Source organism: Leopardus geoffroyi, chromosome A2 (genome assembly GCF_018350155.1).
Source record: "Leopardus geoffroyi isolate Oge1 chromosome A2, O.geoffroyi_Oge1_pat1.0, whole genome shotgun sequence".
Classification (NCBI taxonomy): domain Eukaryota; kingdom Metazoa; phylum Chordata; class Mammalia; order Carnivora; family Felidae; genus Leopardus; species Leopardus geoffroyi.
Genome location: NC_059331.1, coordinates 76,643,705 through 76,661,719, shown reverse-complemented (window position 1 = coordinate 76,661,719; position 18,015 = coordinate 76,643,705). Strand labels below are relative to the sequence as shown.

The following is an 18,015-nucleotide window of genomic DNA, read 5'->3' as shown; positions in this document are numbered from 1 at the left end:
TCTATGGGAACATCCTTTATCCTACCCATTCTGGGAACACATTTTATCTAAAAAATGAGGCCTGCCAGATCAATCTAGGCATACAAACTAGATATGTATTTTTGAATTACTTTGATTTAAGGAGAGGTGTTTAAAACCGGTTGAAATGTTGGTTCTATGTGAAAATTTTCCAGTGGAGTTGAGTTGGTATAAAGTTGCTTTTGGTAATAAGAGTTGGCAATCTCATCTTCTACTAAGGGGTGTTTCGTTTTGTTTTGTTTTTTTTTTTCCTGAAACAATTAAGCATATGGGTCTAGTGCCTTTAGATTCTGCTGTCTTATATCTCTGTGGCCACAAGCATTGCTGGATGATCATTAGCAAATGGAGCAGGTGGGGGATGACATTCATTTTTCCAAAGTAAATGAGAATTTTATCCGTTACCGAAATGCAGGCCGACCTGAACATGCCATATGGGTGATATTATGTATCCTTCTGAATTCCTGTAGCCGAACAGTAATATGACTTGGGGTTGGGTTTGCCTACTGCTAGAAGACATGTTGGTCTTTGCCTCTTTACCTGTCCTAAATCCAATGCTTCCTTAAAATTATTCTTTGAGGACTTAACACAGCTTGAGATGCCTATGAAGTTAGGAAGTGAGGTTGAGGTAAGAAAAGGAAAGACTTTTGAGAAAAACGAAATGAGCCCTCTTGTAGCAGTTGGAGCGCCAGAGGTCTGAGCTTCGAAAGAACCATATGTCCAAATGCAGTTAATGAGAGAAGGGAGTCTCTGAAAATTGAAACACAGAGCTGTATTTTGAGCATATGGTTGAGAACATGAAAGTCTCAGAGAAAGTAGTCCACGAGGTCACAGTGTAAAACATATCAGAATGATAACAAGGAACATTTGAAAAAAGAAAACTCTTTAAGTTTTTCAGGTTACTAAGAAAAATTTCCGCAAATACATCACTAATAGTAAAAATGAAAGTCTTCACTTATAGGAATCCTTTTTTTTTTTTTTTTTTTTTTTTTTTTTATCTGTTTAACCACGAGCTGGAGAGACAAACATCCGTTTGTGGCCCAGGCAGTTTATCTGGGCCCTCCATCTTGACTGTTCCAGACTTCAGAGGCCGTCAGTCTAAAGCGCGTTCATCATCCACCATCCATCCCAAGATTCCTCTCGACTGTGCCATTACTGGAGTCTTGATTCAAGCAAACCATTTTTACTGTAGATGTAGGTCACCAACACATGACCAGGGTGGCCTGAGTCCTCCACCAGAAACAAATCATAAGAGGAAAAGAACAAGTAAGTAGTCTGGGTACTCATTTGTTTCTGCATAGAAAACGAACAAAGAAATAACTAGAAATTATAAACTGTTAAAGGATCATGTTGGGGGTGGGCAGTGTCATAAAGTCCTGGGGCGGTGGGTGGTGGGGGGGAAGGAAAGCAGTGGAACATAATCCCCATGCATTTTTTGTGGGTCAGTTCTGAGAAGTAACTGCAAATGAATGGGATCTCGTGTTTATGAAGTATCTTTGTGTACGTTATGGAGGGAAAAGTGACATTGGCACTTTGATGACCAATTCTATGTCAGGGAATCCGTTGGGTTCTTTATAGACACACTCTAACTTACTTCTTACAGAATCGATCTTCTCCTTCCCATATTTACAGCTGAAGAGACAACTTTAGGGTTAAACGTTTGTCCCGTGATGAGGCAGCTAGTAAGTGGCAGTTCATGCTGTTTCCAAATGTCATACTGCCTTGAGAGCAGTGTCCACTTAGACTGTGGAACTGATAAATAATTTAGGTTTTTATTGCTTTAAAATAATTTCAAACTTGCATTTTGTCTTCTTCGACTTGAGGACTGCCAAAATTTGAAAGGTAAATTAGTATCATATTTGTTCACAAATCATATAAAACTATTCTGTTTCACCCAAAAAACATATAAACATTGTATATTTTAAATATATGCACTTTGTTAAAATGTGTATTTCAGCACATAAAACTTAGGTTATTATGCAAGTTCTAATTATGTTTTTGAGTTATAATAAAATCTTACTTGACCACATTAAATATGCCAGGTCCAATATAATGCTTCGGAAACAAAAAAATTTACTTATTCTCTACAAGGAGATTCCGGAGTAGCAGAAGAAAAATTCTAAGATGTTTAGACATTCACTGTAGAATAACTTCTCATGCAGATACAAAGGCTCAAACACTGCTCTGGCCAGCTGGGCAGGAGACATATGAGGAAAAAGGACACAGATCCTTCTGGACAGGGAAGTCTGATCCGTTGATGCCTGGATCCAATCAAAGGTTTAAAAACGTTATTTATTTATTTTTATTTAAAAATTTTTTCAGGGGGCGCCTGGGTGGCGCAGTCGGTTAAGCGTCCGACTTCAGCCAGGTCACGATCTCGCGGTCCGTGAGTTCGAGCCCCGCGTCAGGCTCTGGGCTGATGGCTCAGAGCCTGGAGCCTGTTTCCAATTCTGTGTCTCCCTCTCTCTCTGCCCCTCCCCCGTCATGCTCTGTCTCTCTCTGTCCCAAAAATAAATAAACGTTGAAAAAAAAAATTAAAATTTTTTTCAGCAGGAAGTTGGTGGGCCAAAAGGGATTTTTAAAAATTTTTTTATTGAGATATTCATTAAATACTTACAGATGCCACAACAATTTTATGTCGTACAACCATATATCTGCCTAGGTGTAGGGTAAGGAGAAAGAGGCAAATGTCCTTTCGTTTCTGTCATTTTGTGATGAGAATCATAACTTCTATATGGCTTTTTTGCTGTACTTATATTATAAAGCTGTCTCAAGCACACTGACTCATTTAATTTCCCAGTCATCTTCTAACGTAGGCTGTATGATTTTCCCATTTTACAGCCAGAGCTCCATGGAGCCGGGTGACTCATGCACACACCACAGCGACTCAGTGACAAGAGTTGGCACTTACCTGCAGGGTGGCAGATTGCTATGCTGTCCCTGCTTCTTACACATCCATCCCTGAAAAACTTAAATAAAAACTAAACAGAACTCGCCCACCAACCCCAACTTTACACGAGGAAAAGATTCAAGGTTGGCAAGAAGGAGAGAGCACAGGGAATATGCACAGTCGATGCTGCTCCCTGCTCAAAAGCAATTTGTAGAAAATATTTTATAAATTATTTATTTGTTTTTTAAAGATGGCTCTATGCCCAACATGGGCTCAAACTCGCGACCCTGAAGAAGAGAGTCGCATGCTCTACTGACTGAGGCAGCCAGGCGCCCCTAACAGAAATATATTAAAATGTTGTCTAATGCCTCTTCTTACAATAATTGCACCCAATTGATCTGATCTTCTCTATGTTATCTCAAACTGGATCCTGATGATAGAAGGAACGGCCCTTGTAGATCTGATATGAGCATGTGCTGTGTATATACTGACTCTGTCTCTGTTTAAATTTTTGTTACCTTGTTCATCATGAATTTTTGCATTGATTTTGAGGGTTTTTTTTTAATTGCATTGAAATATTGTTTATTTTGATTACTGAGTTTTTGGCCCTTCCTTAAATTTTATGCCAGCGGCTAATATGTCTCATAGTAATCCCAGCCGTGGTATGTGAGCTTAGACATACCTGTGAATAGAACACCTGTGTGTACAGTTAGGAATTTTATATTCAAGCAAACTTATTTTTGTGATTTAGCTTCAGCGTGTCTCTTCAGTATGTCTGGGTAATTAAGTGGAGTCTTAAGTGACTCCACTTTGGGTAGACAGCTTGAGGGTTGTAAATAATCGGCTGGGATTGCAAAACTCAATACTATTAAAGTGCAGTTGCTGTGTAGTTTTACTATATCCATTATAATTTTGCAAAACTTTTGATTTAGGGGTTTATGGTCTTCGGAGCATTTTGTGGTGAGACATGGAGCCCCTCAGCATGACCACCCTGCCAAATGCCTCAAACACAGACCAAGGCCACTGCAAGGGACAATGCAGGGTGATTCTGATAACACTCTACGGCGTGGTTTTGCTCGGAGGCACTACTGGAACAGTATTGATGTCACGTATGATGTTCAAAAGGAAAAGCCAATCAATGATTGCCATGATCGTTGTCAATATCATAGTGCTGCACTCAGTCCTCCTGGTCAGCCTTCCATTCCGCCTCAGCTATTATATCTTAGAGGTCTGGGAGTTTGGAACCTTTCTCTGCCGATTGGTCAGCAGCATATTATATGGTCATATGTACGTCACCTTTTTTTTCTACGTAGCCATTGTCATACTCCGATTGCTCATCTATTTTAAGAAACTCCAAATGCAACAGTTGCAAAAGTGCCATGCGGTAGTTTTAAGCATTGTTATTTGGACGATGAGCGGCCTCATTTTTTTGCCAATATTATTTTTACAATATGGTATAAATCCAAGTTACTCAAAACAACGACGATGCTTTGAGTTCTACAAAGATATCAACCGCAGAGAATTCATTATCTTGAACTACTCTATGATTGTCATCATGATCACAACGGTTGGGGTCCTCTTCCTGATACAGATGGGCGTCATTCTCCAACAGACAAAAGCTCTCTGGCCTGACATGTGGGCCCATCAAGACTATAGAGCTCAAATCAAGAGCTTCTTCTTCCTCCTAGTAATAGTGGTCTGTTTTATACCCCATCATGTATTCCGGGTACACTTTATTCAAAATTACTCAGAGATAGACAATTCTGAGTTAGTTCTTTATAATGAAATTTTTGTTGCTTTAACTACTGTCTGTTGCCTGGATATGGTGTGCTTCATAGGTGGAGTTATCCATTAAATACTCCTCGTCACTTGCTTTGTAATCAGCTTTTTACCATTGTGACAAAATAGTTTCAAATGAATGACTGCTACCATGATTCCAAATGTTTCAATGCTCTGCTCTTAATTATCACCAAAATTGTTTTTCCATGAAAAGGTAGAAGATTGACAGTGTCCCCTCTTCTGAGAGAACGACGATCTGTTCTCCATTAACTATAGAATATATTCAATTTCCATAGCTCTACACAAGTTGACCCCTAAAATCCTTTCAACACTCAACTCCTACACCTTTTTCAGGAGATACTTCTGCTAAGCACAACTATTGCCTTTCTCTATGCAGTAATCCAGGCTGTTCTCTTTGCATTTGCTCTTGCTGGGCTCTGATCTTAGAATGTTATTTCCCTCTGTCTCCAAACTATCTACTCAAGGTGCAGAGAACCTGAAGATATGGACTGTAGGAGACTTAACTTATTCAACCGATGCTCAACCTGAGATACATGCCTCTTGAAAATGACTGATAGTAAAGCTATGGCTGCTGGCCATGGTATTTAGAGGAAAGAACCAGCTTAGATAGTCAAATGACTTAGAGGAAGTCCTTTCAGGATTAATTGAGCATTAATATGGTTTGATTCTGACTAAGACTTAGTAGGGACTCAGGAAACAGAATGCCTCCCAGATCCGTTCCAGACATGGATCTGTTAAGCAGAAAAAGAAATTGGAAAAGGTGGAAAGCATCTGGACTTAGTCTAAGCATGCTGGCAGACTATATTACAGCCCAAACCTTTGAGAATGTGAGACTATTCTTAACCTTGTTCAAGGCACCCTTTATGACCAAGTAGTGGTATATAATGAAAATCAATTCTGGTATCAGTTAAAATCAATAAAAATAACCAAGACAACCAACTTGGATTGAGATAAGTAGAATCCAAGTGGGCCGTCTTTGTTATTTTTATTGCGTTAACTGATACTTACCTGATATAGGAATTGACATGCTCTGGGGTGGCTGGGTGGCTCAGTAGGTTGAGTGTCCAACTTCAGCTCAGGTCATGAGCTCATGGTTCGTGAGTTCGAGCCCTGTGTTGAGCTCTGTGCTGACAGCTCAGAGCCTGGAGCCTGCTTGGGATTCTGTATCTCCCTCCCTCTCCGTTCCTCCCTGGCTCATGCTCTGACTCTCTCCCTCTCTCTCTCAAAAATAAATAAATGTTAAAAAAAAATTTTTAAAGAAATTGACATGCCCTTGTGATTTGCTTATAACAATGCTACCTTTGATATTAAATTTACTGACTCAAATAACCAAACCCTTACGGTTGACAAGGCAGCATAGTTTACACAAAAGAGTTTTGGAATAATCTGGGCATGTGGATTCAAAACTTTTTAGTAACTATGGAATCATGGATGAGGTATTTATAATCTCTGATCCCCACTGTCCTATGCTATAGGGTTTTGGTAAAGCTGAAACAAGATAGCAACATGTGTTAAATAATGGCATAGTGCCGGACATGCCATACTCAGGATAATATTACTTACTCTCCTAATCCAGGGGCAACTTTGTGCGAATAATTTAAAAATAGACCTAAAATGTTGATTCATATAAAAATAAATTTTAGAGGCTTAGATGCTATTGGTCAATGTTAATCTCATACTTTGTGTCATTATTAAGTCAGTAACTAAATGGATGCTTATTCCTCTTTTTGCCTATAATAACTTGTCATTATTATTCTATAATTATTAATAATACTTTAAAATACTATAGGAGAACGATTTTATAATCCTGCTGTCACAGAACAAGATAAATAGCGGTGCACTTATATGCAATCAGTGAAGGAAACAATCAGCAAAACTAAAAGGCACCTGACAGAATGGGAGAAATATTTGCAAACGACATATCAGATAAAGGGTTAGTATCCAAAACGTATAAAGAACTTATCAAACTCAACACCCAAAAAACAAATAATCCAGTGAAGAAATTGCAAAAGATATGAATAGACACTCCTCCAAAGAAGACACCCAGATGGCCAACAGACACATGAAAAGATGCTCAACATCACTCATCATCAGGGAAATACAAATCCAAACCACACTCAGATACCACCTCACACTGGTCAGAATGGCTAAAATTAACAACTCAGGCAACTACAGATGTTGTTGAGGATGCATAGAAAGAGGAACACTTTTACACTGCTGGTGGGAATGCAAAGTGGTTCAGCCACTCTGGAAAACAGTATGAAGGGTCCTCAAAAAGTTAAAAAAGACCCAGCAAATGCTGATTCGAAGGAGCACATGCACCCCAATGTTTTTGGCAACACTATCAACTGTAGCCAAAGTATGGAAAGAGCACAAATGTCCATCAACTGATGAATGGATAATGATGTGGTATATACATACAATGGAATATTACTTGGCCATCAAAAGGAATGAAATCTTGCCATTTGCAATCATGTGGATGAAACTAGACTGTATTAGGCTAAGCGAAATAAGTCAGTCAGAGAAAGACAAATATGTGATTTCACTCCTATGTGGAATTTAAGAAACACAACAGATGAACATAGGGGAAGGGAATAAAAAATAAGATAAAAACAGAGAGTGAGACAAACCGTAAGAGACTCTTGAATACAGAGAACAAACTGAGGGCTGCTGTCGAGGTGTTGGGTGGGGGGTGGGCTAAATGGGCAAGGGGCATGAAGGAGGGCACTTTTCCGGATGAGCACTGGGTGTTTTATGTCAGTGATGAATCACTAAATTCTATTCCTGAAATCATTATTACACTATATGTTAACTAACTTGGATTTAAATAAAAAAAATATCACTTTTGGGGGCACCTGAATGACTCAGTCAGTTGAACCTCCAACTCTTGATTTCAGCTCACATCATGATCTCAGAGTTGTGAGATCAAGCCCCGTGTTGGACTCTGCACTGAGCATGGAGCCTGTTTAAGGTTCTCTCCCTCTCTCCCTCTGCCCCTCTCTCCCCCCTCATGCACTCTCTCTCTCTCTAAAATAGAATTTAAAAAATGTAGTCACTTTTTAAGGGGATATGGTAATGTCCTAAGTAACTTCAAGATTGATTGTGATTGATTGTGTAACTTTAGGATACAGTCAGTACTCAACTTACCACTCTGTTGGGTTCTACGAATTCCTTTTAATATCGCGGACAGCAGAGCTAAGACGGTCTCTAATGGTCCCTGCCTAATATTACTGCCCCTGTGTCATCTCCCCTGTTATGGACTATACCTTCTTAGGAAGTAAAGAGGGCAGAGAAATGAGATATCGCTTCCAATGTTAGTGTATAAAAAGACTATGGCTTCCATCCTGGGCACTCTTTGTCTGTCTTGCTGTCTCTTGGATTCCTTCACCCTGGAGGAAACCACCTGCCATGGCATGGAAGCATGTGTGGCAAAGAATCAAGACTTTCTCACAGCCACATGAGTGAGCTTGGAAGTGGATCTTCTGAGACCTGCCAGTAGACCTGGCATGAGCTCAGAAGCAGATCCTCTCCTACTTGAGTCTTGAGGTGATGCCAGCCCTGGCTGGTGTTGAGTGGAGTCTCATGAGAGATCCCGAGCTGGAACTACTCGGTTTATCTGTTCCTGGATTCCTGACATGAAACTATGAGATGATAAATGTGTGTTGTCTGAATCTAGTAAGTTTCAGAATAATGTATTATGCAGTCAAAGGTAGCAAATGCAGTAAGCGAGTTATTTACACCTGTGCAATGTTGCCACTTAAGGCACTCGTGTCTGACATTTACAATCCACTAGTTAGTTCCTGCCTGCTCCAGTCGTGCATGGTGACAAGCACATCCTCGCCTGTTCTCTGAGTCAATAAGAACTGTGTCTGGTATCGTATAAGCTTTACTTCTGTCCCTGAAGAATAGGAAAATAATGATACTCTATGGAAATGCATTGGGGTGGTTTAGGGTGAAGATTGCAAAGGGGACAGAGTGGGCAGGGATTGTTTGTTGGTCATATTGACGTATGGATTCCTGGTGCTCCAGATGTGATTCCCAGACCATCACTAGCAGCAGCAGCTTCTGGGACCTTATGAATAATGCAAATTCTTGGGGCACCTGCATGGCTCAGGCTCAGTTGGTTGAGTGTCCAACTTCAGCTTAGGTCATGATCTCATGGTTCGTGAGTTCAAGCCCCACATGGGCTCTCTGCTGTCAGCGTGGAGCCTGCTTGGGATCCCCTGTCCCTCTCTCTCTGTCCCTCCCCCACTCACGTCCTCTCTCTCAAAAATGAATAAAAACATTTAAAAAATGCAGCTTCTTGAGCTCTACCTGAGATCTACCGATTCAGAAATTCTAGATGTGGGACCCAGTGATAATGTGTTGTAACACCTCTCTAGGTGATTCTGAGGTGAGCGAAAGTGTAAGAATCACCGCCCTTCAACCAACGGAATGGGAAAAGATATTTGCAAATGACATATCGGACAAAGGGCTAGTGTCCAAAATCTATAAAGAGCTCACCAAACTCCACACCCGAAAAACAAATAACCCAGTGAAGAAATGGGCAGAAAACATGAATAGACACTTCTCTAAAGAAGACATCCAGATGGCCAACAGGCACATGAAAAGATGCTCAACATTGCTCCTCATAAGGGAAATACAAATCAAAACCACACTCAGGTATCACCTCACGCCAGTCAGAGTGGCCAAAATGAACAAATCAGGAGACTATAGATGCTGGAGAGGATGTGGAGAAACGGGAACCCTCTTGCACTGTTGGTGGGAATGCAAACTGGTGCAGCCACTCTGGAAAACAGTGTGGAGGTTCCTCAAAAAATTAAAAATAGACCTACCCTATGACCCAGCAGTAGCACTGCTAGGAATTTACCCAAGGGATCCAGGAGTACTGATGCATAGGGGCACTTGTACCCCAATGTTTATAGCAGCACTCTCAACAATAGCCAAATTATGGAAAGAGCCGAAATGTCCATCAACTGATGAATGGATAAAGAAATTGTGGTTTATATACACAATGGAGTACTACAGGGCAATGTAGCAACATGGGTGGATCTGGAGAGTGTGATGCTAAGTGAAATAAGCCATACAGCGAAAGACAGATACCATATGTTTTCACTCTTATGTGTATCCTGAGAAACTTAACAGAAATCCATGGGGGAGGGGAAGGAAAAAAAAAAGAGGTTAGAGTGGGAGAGAGCCAAAGCATAAGAGACTCTTAAAAACTGAGAACAAACTGAGGGTTGATGGGAGGTGGGAGGGAGGGGAGGGTGGGTGATGGGTATTGAGGAGGGCACCTTTTGGGATGAGCACTGGGTGTTGTATGGAAACCAATTTGACAATAAACTTCATATATTGAAAAAAAAAAAAAAAGAATCACCGCCCTAGATTAACTTGCTAGATTAAAAATGGACACAAGTTCTTGACATGGCTTCCATCATGAGGTGGAATCTCTGTCCCTCACCCTTCCCTGTGAGTGGAATTTGTGACTGTGTCAACAAACAGAACACAGGAGAAATGACACTGCCAGTTTCCAGAAGGAAGCCTGAAGAGGTCAGAAGCCTCCATCCCCTGCCACGTGGAACACTAGCTCTTGAAGCCTGAACAGTCCCAGAAGAAGTTCGACTTCTCTGGGAGAACACCTGGAGATGTTTGCGACTACATGGAGATGAAGGGGAGAGGAGCCCAGAGGAGCCCAGCCTTCCAGCCAAAGCACAGATGTGCAAATGAAGCTGCTTGGGCCCTCCAGACCACCCAGCTGCCTTGTGGATACCACCAAGTGACCCCAGTCCACATCACCTGGTGCAGAGAAGTTGCCCACCCAACCCTGCGCCTGAATTCCTGACCCATGCAATGGAGAGATATAATGAAATGATTGCGTTAAGCTACTAGATTTGGGGCACAACTCGTTATGCAGCTTGGGACAATAGATGACTCACCAAAAATGAAATTCTAGATCAGTGCTGCCCAGTGGAAATATGATGTGTGTCACCAAGGTGAGCCACATATGTAATTTAAAGTTTTCTAGTTGCCATATTAAAACAGGAAAAAGAAAAAGGTGAAGTTGAATTTAAGAATAGGCTTTAACCCATTCTATCCCAAATTTTATCATTTAAAGAGGTAATCAATATAAAAAGTATTAATGAGATTTTTCGCATTTTTTAATTTATAGGAAGCCCTTCAAAATCTGGTTTGTATTTAGCACTTGTCTCACATCCTGATTCTGAGTAGTTGCACCTCAGCAGTCATACATGGCTCATAGTTAATATATTAGCCCAGATCTGGATCATCCAGAGATCATCTAGAGATGTACCTGAGGTCTCTTTTCTTACAGGACATTGGCCTTGTATCTCTCTGAAATTCATTTTCCTCCGATGCAAAATGGGAATAAGAGATCCTATTTCAGAAAGCTGATATACAAATTAAGTGGTATTTCATAAGATGCAAATAGCAATGCCCTGCAAGTGCGAATTTTCAATACTGGAATGTTATTATTTTGAACATCTTTGTAGATATTGGGAAGAGAAGGACAAATGATAGACAACCATGGAATCAGATGCCCTACAATGTTTGTGGGATGGTGTAGCTTGGGCATTCCCAACAGAGTCCCATTTTCCCCGGTTGTCCCACGACCATCCCTGATCTCAGCCGTCAGAGGCCTCTGTGTCACAGATAAACATTTGGTAGGGCTCCTGGGTGGCTCAGTTGGTTAAGCGTCTGACTTCGGTTCAGGTCATGACCTCCAGTTCATGAGTTCGAGCCCCGTGTCAGGCTCTGTGCTGACGGCTCAGAGCCTGGAGCCTGCTTGGGGCTCTGTGTCTCCCTCTCTCTCTGCCCCTCCCCCACTCACACTCTGTCTCTCTCTCTCTCTCTAAAAAATAAATAAACATTAAAAAAATTTACAAGTAAGCATTTGGGTGCTCCAAAAGTGATCCTTCCTTGGGGTAAGTGCTCAGATCCCATCTCCTTGAGGAATCCTCCTTTGAATCTCCTTTGCCCCAATCTCTGTCAGTTCCACACCAGGTGTTCTTTCTCGTGTAAGTGTGTAGCTGGTCTCCATGGATCTACATAAGTGACACTTAAACTAAGACAAATTAAAAAAAAAAAAAAAAACAACCCAAAAACCCAAATCCTTTAAGCATGCGTGTGATGGTTAATTCTGTACGTCAACTTCACTGACCACGGGGTACTCAGATACAATATTATTTCCTGGAGGTGTTTGTGGGGGTATTTCTAGACAAGACTAGCATCTGAGTCAGTGGACTGGGTAGATTGCTCTCTTCAAGGTGGGTGGGCGCCATCCAATCTGTTGAAAGCCTGAATAGAGCAAAAGGTAGAGGAGAGAGGAGTATACTCCCTTTCTTTCCTGCCTCACTGCTTAATCTGGGACATCTCATCTCATTTTCTCCTGCCCTCAAACTGGGCAGGATGAAAAACAGGATGCAGACTGAATTAACCACTGGTTTTCCTGGGTCTCCCGCTTGCAGAGGGCTGATAGCGGGGCTTCTCAGCCTCCATAATTCCTCATAATCAATCTCTATCTCTCCATATGTATACTATTGGCTCTGTTTCTGTGGAGAACTCTAATACAATGTATGACCCAAGACACAGAAAAATACTACGTATGTTTTTATTAAGCGACTTATGATTGCTCCAGTCCCCCGAGCTGAGGGTCAGGAAGCCTTCCTCTTGTGAGTCCAGACACGGGACCATCAGCTGCAGCCACCACATGCTCCTGGTTGGCAAAATCTTCTTCCCACAGAGTGGCACAAGATCTCTAATGTCCGTGCCCCAGATTCTCTGATGCCTCCAGCATTTACGGTCCTTGAAACGCAAGAGCTCTGCTGGACTCCAAGGCTGGACGGAACGAATGGTCTTCTCTCCAAATCCAGCTACGCTTCCTTGGCTGACCCACAAAGCAGTTCTGCCTAGGCCCAGAGTCTCACAAACTGTCTTTCATATTTCTGTTAGCTCAGGCTAACATGTCTGGAATCTCTTAAGTCTCTGGACAGACATTCCTATATGTTTCTGCCCCTTCTCTAACCCTATATGTTGTTTTATTTGCCATTCTTCTCTACCTTGCCCTTCTCTGAGCACTGGGAGGCTGGCCCTGATCAGAGTGGGCTCCTGGTTGGATTTGACCACTGGGAGTTACCAGTAGGAGAGTCCATCCAGAGGGAGGAGTGAGGATGAGGCATTTATTTTCTACCCCTTCCTTACTCTGTCTTCACAATTCCAGTATGGCCTGCAGACCTTCTAGGCTACAGCTCCTGCTGAGTGACCCCACTGTCCCTGGGTTCCATTAAGGTCCTTTCTTCCCTTTGTTCCTTCATGCCTGGATGTGGTGTTGCTAGTCGGCTTTCATCAGTATCCATTATTGGCTTCTTCATTTCTGCTCACATCTCTGGAAGGAGTACGTTTATTCATGCCTCTCCAGTTTGTCCATGTGAGGTGCATCCTGTTTCCTGCAACAAAGGTGGCTAGTATCTCATGAGAACTCAAATCCATTCCTTAGGGCAGAGTGGAAATGGAAGCTCCCATTCTCTCCATTGTCTTGGGTTACCCCAACTCAAATGTCCTCTTGCCCTTCTCACGAAAGAAAAGATTTCATGAATATTAACAGGGTCAAACAAATAATGAGGTGGGGAGCAGAGGCAGAGATGTTGACAGTAATATCATCGGGGTGCTAGATCAAAAGGTAAACATGGCCACGTACGCATCCATAAGGAGGACTCACCACCTTCCCCATTTCCCTGTGAGCAAGGCCAGAGGTTCAGCTTCAGCCAGGACAACGTCACACCAGAGCACTGAAGAATCCAGCAAGGGGTTCCAATGTAACTCCATCACCCTCTGTGAAAAATCCTTCCAACTCATTCTAGATTTGGGGGAGAATTAAAAAAAAATCACTAATTATTACATGTGCGCATGTGTCTTGAAATTGGACTTCAAGTTTCTATTTCCACATGATTTTTCCATTGGGCCATTTAGGGTAGAAATGTCAAGTAGATTACAGGAGAAAGCATGGCACCCCCTTAAGAAGAAATGATGCAGGAGCTAAGTACATCATTATCACAAGGTCAATATACACCTGTAGTAGGGGGAGGATTTTTTTTTTTTAACTTTGATGCATTTTCTTTAGAGCAGTAGTCTCCATTCAATTTAACAGTGATAGAAATCTTTGTGGAAAGGTACTTTGGCAGGTTTTAGATAGATTGATGTATAAGGTGTCCACACAGGAGTGCTAATTGAAATATTTTAGCTTTATATCTCTGCCTGACAATAGATAACAATTATTGAATGTATACCATAAGCTGAAGACTGTTCTGAGCCATATGTATAATTTAAATCATTGAATCCTCACAAAAGTGATTAAATAGGTTCTATTATTATCTCCAGTAACATCAGACTACAGAGAGGTTAAGAAACCTGACCAAGGTCACAAAGACCCCCCACTACCCAATACTGCCTCATGGGAATTTCACACACACAAAAATGTATGAGGGGGCAGTTAGAAAAAGCCCTAAGGTAGGAAGCATTATATATTCATAAATTACTGATCATGCAGAACAAGCTTCATCCTACTATTACTCAAGGACTTTTGCCCTATTGTTCCCTTGGGATTCACTAATTACATGGATCATAATAACCCTGATTTAACTGTCAATAATGGTTGGACTCATTAGTCTTCTCCTTCCACTTTGTCATCCTAAAATCCCTGAACTCGTGATCTTCCCTCCCGTTCTGATAGCTCTTTTTACATCCCTCATTATTCACTCATTGAAATTGGAAACTTTATAGAGTTTTCTGTGGTTTCTCCTCCTTGCTCATCCCTGCCAAGTGCTACTTCCCATATCCTGTTGATACTAACACCAAATGTCTCCTAAGTCTTTTTTGCCCCTTATCTGTGATCTCTGCCTTCACTTTGGCCCTTAGCCCAGCCCTCCTGGATTGCTGCAATGGACTTCGATCTTATTATCTCTGGTTTCACTTCCCCAACTACATTTATTCCAATTGTCACACTGATGTCACATTAGTTTTATTATTATTACTTAAGAATTGCAACCTTTTTATGTCATTCATCTGTTGTATATCTTCCCATTTTATTTATTTTTTATTTCTTTTTATTATTAAAAATTTTTAATGTTTATTTTCAAGAGACAGAGAGATAGAGAGACAGAGTGTGAGTGCGGAAGGGGTAGAGAGAGAGGGAGACACAGAATCCAAAGCAGGCTCTGGGCTCCGAGCTGTCAGCATGGAGCCTGACGTGGGGCTCGAACCCATAACCGTGAGATCATGACCTGAGCCGAAGTCAGTCGCTTAACCGACTGAGCCACCCAGTCAGTTATTACAAATTTTTGTGTTTATTTTTGAGAGAGAGAGAGAGAGGGAGAGAGAAAGGGGGAGGGGATGAGCAGAGAGAGAGGGAGACACAGAATCCAAAGCAGGCTCCAGGCTCTGAGCTGTCAGCACAGAGCCCGACACAGGGCTCAAACTCACGAACTGTGAGATCATGACCTGAGCCGAAGTCAGACGCTCAACTGACTGAACCACCCAGGTGCCCCCAAACCTTCCCATTTTAAACTTTGAGAAGTTTTCCTATAAAGCCTACATGCATTAGCATGCTGTGGGATCTTCTGTACTGTTCCAGAATCATCACGATCCCTTATAAGTAACATTGTCAGAGTGCATTTGTCCTTGAAGTCCATTCTGGAAAGACCCAAGGCAAAAGCTCACCAAGTTTATGTTTAAAAGCTTCAACATTTAAGCTTCTTGCAGTTAATGGGAATGATGTTTCAAAACCTGATTTCACCTTTTGCCTTGCATGTCTTGATCGTTGGTAAATGTTTGTGCTTATTTCAGAATAGACTGGTACTTCTTGATGTATCAATGATGTTTTCCCTTAAGTAGCAAAAGTATGTGAAGAGTTTGCTTGAAATTAGTGCATGAATATTTGTGGCACCTGCTAAAATCTTTATGTAGGTGCTGGCTCAATGATGTATTTTTGGGTAAGCAAAACATTTTATTAACAAAAGATTTCCAGCCAGTGTGGGCATACTTGGGATGCAGGAAATAACTAAAAGGTGAAGGGATACCATGGACCTTTGTAGACAGGATCCTCATTCCCGGAGTGAACCAAATAGATGAGCAGGATTACTTATAGAATGGTTTCTTAATAGGATGTTCCCCTATTAAGGATACATATGAAGGATATATAATATCCCTGCACATCACCATCTGGCATTTTAAAAGGACTGTCACATATTTCTAGTAACTACTATTTCACCAGATCAGGTTGTCAATAAATTGACCCTGAGTTGTTCTTTGGTCCAACCCACTATTTGGCATTAGAAAGAGATCCCTAAAGAGGAAAGTTTGTGACACCTCCTCTGTGACACCTGTGTTGTTGTCTGTCAACAGGAGCCCACAGGAAAACTTAGGTTCCCCAGAGGTTTACCAGATGGCTTTCTGGGCTGAAACCACAAAAACTTGTGAGATGGACTCCAGAAATCAGGTAACTAACAGCTTAACATCAAGAAACAGCTAAGCATTTTGTTAAGACAAACAGTGAGCGTGGCAGGGCTGATGGGAGGTGTGTTCCCACAGGCTGCTCAGAACTGAGATGAACACTAGTAGGGAGTACTGGTAGTTATTTCTCTTGCAAACCACAGAAATAAAAAGGTCACAAGAAAGATGCCACCTCGGTAGAACAGAGCGACCCACGTGAAACTTGCTAAGAACAGGGAAGTTATGCACACAACCTATACTCCAGCCATAGATACTACTAGAGAATTCTTCCCCAGTAAAAAGTGGACACAAAAAATTCCCAGATCAAGCCAGCCACTCACCCTATTTTTCAAAATAGAGCCAATCTCACTCTGACGAATGGTGAAGAGAAAGAACTTCATTACCGGGGCAATGGGGGAAAAAAAGCAAGACCACCGGAGAGAGGGTGGCTAAGGATGGCTCAGAAACATTATCTCTGAAAAGTATTCATTGTAGGAAACTAATAAAACTTGAGGGAAGTTAGCATTTTTTTTTTTTCGATTTGAAAGTAGTCGTTTATTAACTGACTAGATTTCAAAAGTAATCATGGTAGATACCCTAGTTCATCCTTCCAATAAGCCTATTGATCTGGTCGTGCCAGGGTGTATGGGAGCTCTGTCTAAAATTATTTCCAAATAATAGAAGAAGGAGAAGGCAAAGAAAGAAGAGGAGGAGAAGAAGAGCCAGGATAGGTGCTGATGTTGGAGACAGGCTGAGGCTGGGCTTCAGAGAGCCTTCCACTCCAACCTGAGGAGCACACATTTTATGCTGTAAATCAGCCCCGCGGTGGAAGGCGTCGAGCCCAGGAGAGCTGCGATCAAACCTGCAAGTGGCAAACGCACCCGCAGCGGAGGGCGCTGCCCGGAGACTCAGCGGGCAGGCGCAGCAGCACCGAGCAGGGGGGTCTTACCTCGGGAAGCGAAGGAAACCGGCGGTTTCAGGGCGGGCGCGCTTCGCCGCCCTGGGCCTGCGCGCAGAGTCCAGGGAGCCTCGAGGCACCGCCCCCGCGGGGGAGGGCCAGGCTCGCGGCCCTGGAGGGGCGGTGCAGACGTTGGCCACGCCTCCTGCGGGGCGGTCCCGGGGACCGTGTCCGGCCTCTTCCGCAGGACTTGCGCGGGCTGAAAGCTCCTTGGAGCGGGGCACCTGTTCCGCGCCCAGGTACTCGGACCTGTCGGAACTGTGCTCACAAAGGCCACGGGCCTCGTCCAGACGGCTGGTTGGGATCCCCAGGGACTGTTCCTTCCCCTTCGTATAAACGCGCGGTGTAGCTGAGAGGAGGCTCTGTTCTGTGTAAGGCTTGTTGGAGAATCCGGCACCGTTCGCTGGGATGTAGTTTCCATGCCCTGGGCCACTCCTTTGTTTTGTGCTGGGGTCTGCTGTCACCCACTGCGCGCCCGTGACACTACGGAATGGGGGGGGGGGTGGCGTTTGGGCCTCACTGGTTTCACGCTGCGGAATATGTTGTGCTGAAGAACACTAGTAGTCTCGTCCTGAAAATTAAACCTCCCTGGAGTGGGATCCATGAGTCCGGTCAAAGGCAATTAACTCGTGTGCAAATGGAAATGGGGAGAGGACACTCCATAACACTATAGGGAAACAGAGCCCTTTTAAGAAACTGTACCTCCTCGCCTTGCCTCAGGGTTATTGGGAGAGTAAGACAGTATGCCTGATGCAACCAGTTGGCGAGGAATCTTTTAGTGGCATTGGCTCCTCTCTCCCCAGAAAAGAGGAGTGGTATAATCCAATACTGCCTACGGTCCATTAAGATG

At 42.6% G+C, this 18,015-nt stretch overlaps 2 protein-coding genes across 10 annotated transcripts in view; one reads left to right on the top strand and one right to left on the bottom strand.

Moving 5' to 3' along the window:
• Positions 1 to 766: 766 nt before the first annotated feature.
• LOC123607244 lies at positions 767 to 17,769 on the bottom strand. The gene is made up of 5 exons (XM_045496390.1): positions 17,750 to 17,769; positions 17,157 to 17,648; positions 13,440 to 13,577; positions 1,610 to 1,840; positions 767 to 1,245 (listed from the first exon to the last, which is right to left on the bottom strand). The coding sequence occupies exons 1-4, from the start codon at positions 17,767 to 17,769 to the stop codon at positions 1,807 to 1,809; spliced, it is 684 nt and encodes a 227-aa protein (XP_045352346.1). The 3' UTR covers positions 767 to 1,245; positions 1,610 to 1,806.
• NME8 (NME/NM23 family member 8) overlaps positions 17,289 to 18,015 on the top strand; it is a 104,826-nt gene continuing 104,099 nt past the window's right edge. For 7 of the 9 annotated variants that reach the window (XR_006716204.1, XR_006716209.1, XR_006716205.1 and 4 more), the window contains exon 1: positions 17,289 to 17,404. The gene's annotated coding sequence lies outside the window, so the exon portion shown is untranslated. Of the gene's footprint in view, positions 17,405 to 17,430; positions 17,537 to 18,015 lie in introns of those variants that run through there. The other 2 variants (XR_006716210.1, XR_006716207.1) reach the window with 2 other exon arrangements.